The sequence below is a fragment of the Pogoniulus pusillus genome, chromosome 27 (genome assembly GCF_015220805.1).
Source record: "Pogoniulus pusillus isolate bPogPus1 chromosome 27, bPogPus1.pri, whole genome shotgun sequence".
In the NCBI taxonomy this organism is placed as follows: domain Eukaryota; kingdom Metazoa; phylum Chordata; class Aves; order Piciformes; family Lybiidae; genus Pogoniulus; species Pogoniulus pusillus.
Genome location: NC_087290.1, coordinates 8,516,081 through 8,525,148, shown reverse-complemented (window position 1 = coordinate 8,525,148; position 9,068 = coordinate 8,516,081). Strand labels below are relative to the sequence as shown.

General features: G+C 60.4%; 2 protein-coding genes across 3 annotated transcripts; both read right to left on the bottom strand.

The window, feature by feature from the left end:
* Nucleotides 1-146: 146 nt before the first annotated feature.
* PIGS (phosphatidylinositol glycan anchor biosynthesis class S) lies at nt 147-4,560 on the bottom strand. Of its 2 annotated transcripts, XM_064166349.1 has the most exons (12): nt 4,474-4,560; nt 4,229-4,368; nt 4,040-4,151; nt 3,537-3,626; nt 3,325-3,416; nt 3,012-3,210; nt 2,552-2,694; nt 2,336-2,450; nt 1,920-2,065; nt 1,699-1,799; nt 939-1,149; nt 147-774 (listed from the first exon to the last, which is right to left on the bottom strand). In XM_064166349.1, exons 1-12 carry the CDS (start codon nt 4,508-4,510, stop codon nt 499-501), a joined length of 1,662 nt encoding a protein of 553 aa, XP_064022419.1. In that variant the 5' UTR covers nt 4,511-4,560; the 3' UTR covers nt 147-498. The 2 variants fall into 2 exon arrangements, with proteins under 2 accessions (XP_064022419.1, XP_064022420.1); XM_064166350.1 differs by lacking the exons at nt 3,012-3,210; nt 3,325-3,416.
* A 397-nt stretch (nt 4,561-4,957) lies between these two features.
* On the bottom strand, nt 4,958-8,829 carry ALDOC (aldolase, fructose-bisphosphate C). Its single transcript, XM_064166169.1, has 9 exons — nt 8,745-8,829; nt 7,829-7,954; nt 7,530-7,741; nt 7,392-7,446; nt 7,161-7,321; nt 6,640-6,723; nt 6,362-6,536; nt 6,082-6,281; nt 4,958-5,457 (listed from the first exon to the last, which is right to left on the bottom strand). The coding sequence occupies exons 2-9, from the start codon at nt 7,938-7,940 to the stop codon at nt 5,362-5,364; spliced, it is 1,095 nt and encodes a 364-aa protein (XP_064022239.1). The 5' UTR covers nt 7,941-7,954; nt 8,745-8,829; the 3' UTR covers nt 4,958-5,361.
* Between the last annotated feature and the right edge of the window lie 239 nt (nt 8,830-9,068).

The window sequence follows — 9,068 nt, the reverse complement described above, 5'->3', positions numbered from 1 at the left end:
TGTGCCACTTCCCCACCCCAAATAGCTGAACCTCACAGTCCACAGGACAGGGGCCAGAGCCTATGAAGTAAAGGAGGGGGCACAGGGGCAGGCAAAGTGGGTGAGGGAAACCCACATTGAGGACTAGAGAGTCATACAGCTCCACATCAGTGCCCCAGCCCCAGATAAGGTTTTCTTTATTTACAGAGCAGCTTGTTCTATGCACAGTGCACGGCTGGCAGCAGGGGGAGAAAGGGGAGGGGGGAGCACACAAAAAATTACCTCCCTCCTCTCTGATCTCTGCCTTTCTGAGAGCTCAGAACCGAAACTGAGAGAATCTCCCACCCCCTGAAAGCAGCCTCCTTCCCCCTCCTGCATCTCAGCCCTGGGACTCAATCCAAGCTATCGAGCCTAGCCCTGACACTGTTCAGAGGCAGTCTTCTTGGGCTCTGAGTCCATGACAAGACACTCCACAAGGTAGGGCCAACTTCACTCCCAAAACAGCCACTGGTCGTGGGCTCAGTCTATCTTGATGGGCTCCTTCTTACGCTGCCTGGTCTCCCGGACAATCTTGGCCAAAGAGAGGAGGATGGGCACAGCCACAGGAAGGAAAAGTGGCACGTAGATGGCAAATTTCTGGTCATCAGGGAAGTAGAGGAGATGGAGAAGAGATGGGTCAAAGAAGGCCCTCTCTGAGGAGGTGACTGCCTCCTTGCTGGCCTGGAAAGCTGAGTGCAGGTGGCCCGCAGCCAGCTTGGCCATGGCACTCTGCGCTGAGGCCACTGCTCGGTACACCTGTGTGGGAGCAACACCAACAGTCAGTCCCTGGCCAGGGAGGACAACAGAAACAAGTCTGAGGATCTCATTCACAGCACTACACCAGTGCAAGGTCATGGTCTGCATGGGGACAGTGACATCAGGTCCTCATCATTCCCCACCTCAGGGTATCCATGCACTACCTCAGAGGCAACATCGTCTTTGATGACAATGTTCCCAATCTTGTCCAGAAGTTGAGCCAGCGAGGTCAAGGTGGTGGACACAGTGGCAATGTTCTCTATGGTGTGGGCCCAGAGCAGACGGTCCAACTCCCAGTCAGCCAGCCCCTCATTCCCTGGGCTCTCCATCAGGAACTCAGTGGGCAGCTCTTCCCGAGATAGCCCAAAAAGCAACCTAGAAGTAGATGGGAAGATTCCCTGTCCATATCACAAGCTACAGTCCCACATGTGCTCCCTGCTTTTCCTCCTCCCTAATGCATACAGTCCTAGCAGGGCTCAGCCACTGCCTAACCACAGAATCCCTGCATGGTGGGCCTCAGAAGGGTCCTCTGCTCCATCTAGTCCTACTCTCATGCCAAAGGAAGTTGCAGAGGGTCACATCCAGCAAGTTTGGAATCCCTCCAGAGAGGAGACTCCATGAACTCTCTGGGGAGCCTCTTCCAGTGCTCCAGCATCCTCACAGGAAAGTTTTTCCTAATGCCCTCCCAAACATGGCATGAAACAAGCCAAGCCTCCTACCTCATGAGATGGGTGATGCATCAGCACCTCCAGCCAGAAAACAGTGCTGGCCAGTAGCCAGCATCTCAAAGGTAACAAAAAGCTACACTCAGTCTCCCTGAGCCCATGCAGGAGCTGCACAGGGAGAATTTCCTCTGACCCTACCAATTTCCACATGTACCAGCAGAACACACACAGGCCTGGGAAGGGAAGAGAGCATCCTCACCGGAGCTGGGCCAGGAAAACCTCCATCACTCGCACCATGTCCACGTGCACATGCAGTGGGAAGGAGGCTTGAGGAGATGCAGGAGTTTCAACATTGTAAACCTGCAGGAGAGCACATAAGTGAGGCACAGACAGCACTAGGGCTAGCAGAGCTTCAGCGCTCACTGGGGATAGGGAGCCACCACCTTGCCCAAACACTGCCAGCACCCCAGGACCCCATACCATGATGCCACCCCAGCGTGGGCTGTGGAATGCATTGGTGCTCACTGGGGCTCCATCCTTGTCCTGGATGTACAGAGGGGAGTGGGAGCGCTCAGGCACATACAGCAGGAAGTTCAGCACGGGGTACAGTGAGGCAGCACTGGAGCCTGCAGCAGGACAGGGTCAAAGAACTCCCCTGGCTGGCAGGAACAGCAAGAGCAAATGGCCTGTGTGCAGCACTGGGACAGAGCCCAAACCTACTCTTCCTTCCACAGCAGAGCTGCCAGTCCAGCAAGTCTGTCACCCTCACTCTCACCCAGGACTGGCAACATCTGGTGCTGTGAAGAGGAAAGGGGCACAGGCCATCGGCACAGCTGTTCCCCCTCCCTCAGCAGAGCCCAGTCCTGTTAGAGTTAGATCAGGGGCACAGTGCTCACCCAGTCGGGCCTCCACGGGGTTGATGACATGCGGGAGGCTGTGAGCGCTCAGGAGGAAGCTGGAGGACTCCTTGTCAAAGCGTGGTGTGACTCCTAGGACAGCATAGTATAGGATCTGCAGGCACACAACAACTCTGTTGCTGGCACAGAAGAGCATTCCAGTGCTCTCAGAAGGGCCAGGTCTCAAGCCTCCCCACCACCTCTCCCAGCTCTCACCTGTGAGTCAACAGAGAAGTTGGCCACCAAGCTCAGTTTATCCAGGACAGGCTGCACATAGCGGTTCACAGCATCCTCAATGTCCCAGTCCACAGTGTGGGACTTAGGGTCAGGGTTCAGCAGGCTGAAGGTGATTTCGTACCCTGCCAAGGACCCATAAGCTGTGGTTGCACTGGCACAGCCACCACCCACTCATGACAAAGCTGGACATGAAGCCATGACAGTGTTCCCAAGAGCAACAGGACTTGAATCCCTCCTCCTTAGCCCTCCTTAGTGCTCCAAGACACAGCACCTGCAGCATGGATGCCCAGACAGAGCAATTGCCAAGGGCAAAGGGAACACCCTGGGGTTTGTTATCCAAGAGAGCATCCAAGGATGCCACCAGCAGGAAAGGGATCTCCTTGCAGGGCCAGAGGGCTCCCCCCAGGGCAGGGAACGGGGCTGGGGTGCACACACGTACCCAGGCTGGATTTCAAGTGCCGTCGAGCGTCAGGGCCGAGCTGGCCATCAGACACACCATCTGAGAGAGCAGCAGCGACGGAGCTGGATGTGAAGGACATCACCTGTGTGAGCTGCTGGAGACGGGAGTGAAGAGTGGCCAGGCCCCCCCCAGCCCTCACCAGGGCACTGCGGTGCTTCCCCACATAGACATTGATGCCCTGTGGAATGGACATGGGTGAGGACCAGAAGAAGGGCTGGGAACAGATGCTTCCCCCCCAGGTCCCTTCGATGGGTGGACACAGAGGGTAGCACCACAGGGTGCTGCTCCCTACCTGAGGCAGTAGAGAAGAGGTTTCAGGGACCACGTACATGGTCAGAGAGCCCAACAAGGCATCTTGCAGGGGGTGCAGAGCAGCATCAGCCTCTGGGGAAGATGGAGCCACTAGCAGGGTTGGGAATTTCCTTCCAATCCCACCCTGAGATGCAGCAAAGCTGAGTCCTCTGTTCCCTCACAGAGCTCCCCCAGTTACCCTGATCCCAGTACCTTGTGCAGTTGCTGCATTCAGTGCTACGTTCTCCTGAGCTGTGGTGCTGCGATACACTGTCTCATAGCGTGACGTGACACTGGTTCTCACTGTCAGAGCAGGGAAAGTCCAAATGAAACCACTGATCCCTGGACCCTTTCTAGGAGGCAAGTGATAAAAGGGACAGCCCCAGGGAGACATGTGTCACAAGCTGGGCACCAGCTTTAACCTCAGCTTAGTGACCCCCCGCAGTATCAGCAGGACAGTCTCAACGGCACCCCAGGCACATTCTGCCCTCCGAAGGCTGCCATCTCCCACATCCCCAAGGAAAGCAGCTGGTACCCTGGGGACCTTGCTGTCCCCACTGCTCCCCTGTACTGCCGGCTCAGAGTAGGATGACGCAGGCAAACACAGGGTCCAGAGAAAAGTCGGTGCTAGGAGGCATACAGAAAGCACCCGGGGTCGGGGCAAGGCCAGCCATGAGGGCAGTCCAGAAGAGGTGATAGCCATGGGGGCCTCTCACAATTCACGGGAATCTCCATCTCCTTCACATCTCTGAATGGCAGCGGTCTCGGCAGGTCTCCGGGCACCGACCCCGGGGCGAAGACAACGGCGACGGGCACGGTCAGCTGGAACTGAACAAAGGCAGGGTCAGCCCGGGCCCCCGAGCTTTGGGACCCACAGACCCCGGTCCTTCCCCCCCAGCGCTCACCGGCAGCTGGCCCAGCCCGTCGATGTCCACGTAGGGCAGGGCGGCGCGGTAGGTCTCGGTCGTCTTCCACCACAGCGGCAGCCCCAGCACCACGACGATGGCGGCGAAGGAGAGGGCAGCCCGCCGACCTCGCGTCCGCTCTACGGAAACAGCGCTCAGCACCAGCCCGGCACCGGCTGGACACCCCAAGAACGGGGCGAGGACCACGACTGAGACAGCGAGCGAGCCCCAGGTACCGCAAATACCTGCTTGATCCGCCGCTATCGCTGCTGTCGCCGCCATCCTCACTTCCCGGAGCAGCAGAAGGGGCGGAACCTACGCGCAGTTCAGCCACTGAGAGCTCCCAGTCATCAGGAACAGCCAATAGATGTGGACTGCGGAGGGCGGCTGCGCAGACAGGCGGGCAGCAGCACCAACCAGCGAGCAGTAGCCGTCCCCCAGGAGGCGGGCTCTAGCCGCAGAGCGTCTACGAGTACTACGAAGGGACACTCAGTGTCCGCATAGCGCTGAGCATCGCGATTGGGAAAGCCAGGATGATGAAACATGGAAGGAGCAACAGTGCTCCCCAGGGACTCCTCGCCCGCCCTGTGGCACATTTAGCCAACCAACGATGACTGCAAGTGGACTGAGATCAGGCACAACTCACTGCATGAGTGAGCACAATCGGTGGTGCCCAGAAGCACTGCGCAGCCCTGGGGGTCCCGGCGGCAAGGAAAGAGGCCTCACAGCGCTGTCTCTACCGTTTATTCGTTGTTAGGCTATTTGGTACACGGGGTGCACACGGCAAACACAACACAGGTGCCCCAAGGGCAGCAGCAACCAGGACTGCAAAGCTACGGCAGGGCAGGGGCACCCCCAGGCCTCCCCTCCTGCCCCCAACGCGGCCGAGCCTTCCCCCTACAACAGCCCGGCTAGAGCCCCTCACCAAAGGGGCACCCGGGTGGCTCCCTCCAGGGGCCAAGTAACTCAGGCCCCCCACTTCATCTGCAGACGTGGGGCTGGCCCGCAGGGCACACTCCCCATCGCCTCCCCGCGTGGTGGCTCCCCTGGGTGGCTGGGGTGGAAGCGGGGTGAGCAGTGGTGGGGAGGGGGCCAGGGCGGGGGCCGGGGCCAGTAGGGCACCCGGCTGGGGCTCAGTAAGCGTGGTTGGCCACATAGAGGGACTGCCCGGCGGCCCCCGAGTCGTCCCCACTGCCCTCGTACTTGCCCAGCGCAGCCAGCCCATTCACCTGCAGGGAAAGGAAATGTCAGTGGACCCCGTGGGGTATAGCCCTCAAGGTACCTCATTCCCTGGGGACAGAGCCTTTGGGATGCCCCAGTTCATGGCAACAGTGTTTGATGTCCACTGTGCCACTGCAGCACCACAGCCCTTGGCATTCCCCTCCCATGGGGACATAATCTTAGTGTGTCCCCCATCTCGCTGGGCACAACCCTTGGTGTCCCACATTACTCCAATGGACATGCCTTTTGGCATCCCTCTTCCCACATGAACACAGCTCTCAATGTCCCATGTCACCCTAGGGCATATGACCCATCCCACAGGGAGCTGGCCCTTAGCCCCCATGGTGCCATGGGCACACATCCCTCACTGTCCTCCATGGAGACAGTCTGTCCCTCCATAGGGAACATGGTCCTTAGCATCCCTTGTCCATGCCCTAGGTGTCTCCTGTCACCCTGTGGAACAGGGCCCTCAGCATCCTCTGTCCCAAAGTGCAGTCACTGGTGTACTCCTCCCATGGGGATACAGTCCTTGGTGTCCCCACCATCCTACCAGGACACAGTCCTTAACATCCCCACCACCTCAGAGGACAGAGCCCTCAGCACCCCTCTCCTGTGGGAGCCATGTCCATCACCTCTGCACGCTTGACGAACTCCTCGGTGGCAGCGATGGCGTTGTCTGGCTGCCCACGCCAGGCACTGAGTGCTGATGCCTGCAGTGCCCGCCCGTAGGAGAAGGTGAGGGCCCAAGGCCGCACTAGCGGGCATGTGTTGATGGCATTGAGGTTGATGGAAGCCTCCTCCTCACTCTGACCCCCGGACAGAAAGGTGACACCTGCAGATAATGAGGTTATGGCACCAAGGGGGCCACAGGGCATCCCCCGTCTGGTCCCTGCCACATCCTGGTGCTGGTACCTGGCACGGCTGGGGGCACGGTGCGGCGCAGGGCGGTGACAGTGGCCATGGCAATCTCCTCAGGGCTGTACTTGGTGGGGCAGGAATGCCCAGGAGTCACCATGTTAGGCTTCAGCAGGGTGCCCTCCAGGTACACATGGTGATCACTCAGTGCCTTGTAGACAGCTGCCAGCACCTGGAGAGGATGTGCGGTTTGTAGTCCCCCAGCACTGCATGGCACAGCACATCACAGCACATCACAGCATGGTGCCTGCCTTGCTCCCCACCCCACCGCTCACCTTCTCCGTCACATACTGGCACCGCTTGAGGTCATGGTCACCATCGGGCAGGATCTCTGGCTCCACGATGGGCACAATGCCGTTCTGGAAACGCCAGGCAGACATCATGGGGATTTCCCTGGACATCACCCTGGCCCCATGAACACATGGGCCAGTACCTGGACCTTGGGGGAGATGTTCAGCCCCAAGGTTCAATATGCACCCTTGCCAGTGCTCATCCCAGTGGGGCAATGCTTAGCACCATGAGGTGATGTCCAACCTCATGGAGTGATGCTCAGCCTGGGAGGGTCAACTCTTGGCCCCATGGAGCAGAGCCCACACTTGTGGGGTGATGCCCACCCCACGAGGCTATGTCTGGTGCCAGGGGGCAATACCTATCCATGTGAAGCATTACCTAGCCCAAAGATTTATGTCCAGCCCCATGGGATGGCACTGGAGCAATGCTGAGCATTATGGATCTGTGGCCATCCCTATGGGTCAGTGCCCATCCCATGGCATGATGTCTGCCAACAGACATGTACCTGCTGGCAGATGCTGGCATAGCGGGCCAGGACGTTGGCATTCTCCATGATGGCGAGCGCAGAAGGGGTGTTTTCACTGATTTTCAGCACACAACGCCACTTGGCAAAGTCAGCCCCATCCTTCTTGTACTGGGCACAGCGCTCAGACAGCCCATCCAGACCTGCCGGACATCACATCAGCACAGCTGCCCCAGCCCCTGCAGCCCCAGCCCCCCCTCCCACTCCACCTACCCTGCGTGGTGGTCTCGCCATCTGTCCCAGCCAGTGGCACAACACCCTTGTCCACCTGTGAAGAGAAGGGGAAGATGCTGCTAAACCCTACCAGCATCCTCCAAGCACCCTACAAACTCACTGGAACCCTCCCCAGACCTTGATGCCCACAACGATGCCCTTGTCTTTGATCATCTGGACAAAGGGAGTGCCATCGTCAGCCTTCTGGTACATGGTCTCGTGGAAGAAAATGACACCTCCGATGCACTTCTTCACTCGGCTGTCGGCGCTGAAGAGGATCTGGCGGTACAGCCTGCGGTTCTCCTCCGTGTTCTCCACCCCAATCTGGTTGAGGCGCTTCGCCATACTCCCTGCAGGCACCCAGCACCATCGTCAGCCTCAGGCGTGGGGAAAAAGAGGTGGCAGGCCAGACACACCACACCACCCCCACCACTGACCTACGGACTCATCGGCAGCCAAGATGCCCTTGCCCGGGGCCACGATACGCAGAGCGATGTCTGACAGCTCCTTCTTCTGCTCGGCCGTGAGCGCTGGGTACTGGTGCGTCATGGTGCTGCTGATAGCTGTGAGCGGACGCGGACTGAGTCACGCACCGGCGAGGTGCGCCCCCCTCCCCCCCCGCCCCTTCCGTCACGCACCCACATCGTGCGGGGACTCGGTAATCCCCCCGGGGCGGGGATCCCGGTCCTGCCCGGGCAGCGGGCTGAGCGCACGTTGCATAAGCGGGCAGTGCCCTCACCCCCGGCCGGGCAGGGCCTCGTGGAGGATGCCGGGGAGCTCCCAGCCATTTTGCCGCCTGCCCGCCCACCCCCAGCCATCTTGAGGCAGCACAGCTCTGCTGGTGGAGGCCCAGGGATGGAGATATCCCGGGACCAGGAATACCCCGACGGGGAGGGACGCGAGAGATGGCGATAGCTCGGGGAGGGGGATACCGGAGAGAGAGCATGGAAACACCCCGGGAATGGCGCTAACACGGGAGGGCGAAACCCCAGGGGCAGCAGTGGGGGTATCCGGTGGTTAGGGTACGCCTGGGATGGTGCCACCGCGCGGGTGATGATGCTCCAGGGAGCCAGTGTTCCCCCCGGGGCGGCGATCCCCGTCCGGTACCGCCCGGACTGGGGTAGCGCCAGCGAAGAGCGTGCCTCTGGGCTCCCTGTCCCTCCCCAGAGCTCCTATGCCCGACGGTCTCTCTGCCCTGGAGCCCCTGTCCGACTCCCGGAATGCCGGCAGCGCCGCACGTAGTGCGCTCCGGAGCCTCGGCAGGGCTGCTGGCTCTCGCCGCCGGGGTCTCTCTGCCGCCCCCGTCACCCTCTCGGCCCCCCGGGCTGACCCCTCCTCCCGGCTGCCCCTTACCGTGTAGGACGGGTGCGGCGAAAGCGAACTGCGAGCAGCGAGCTCCGGCCCCGCGGTAAATGGGGCTGCGATGCCGCAGAGCTACGTGACCGGCGGGGCGGCACCCGGCAGGACCGGCCCCCCAGCCCGCTCTGCTCCGCCCTCCCCCCCCTCCGCTACCGCCTCACTCACCTCCCCTTGCACCCGCCCGCGGCAGCCTCTGTCTAGAGACCCTGCTGTGTCACGGCTTCACAACCCCCTGCTGCTGGTGAGAACCCGTCTGTACCTCCCGCCCCGTCTAAGGACCCAGATGAGTCACCCCCTGTCACGGGTAGGAACCTTCAT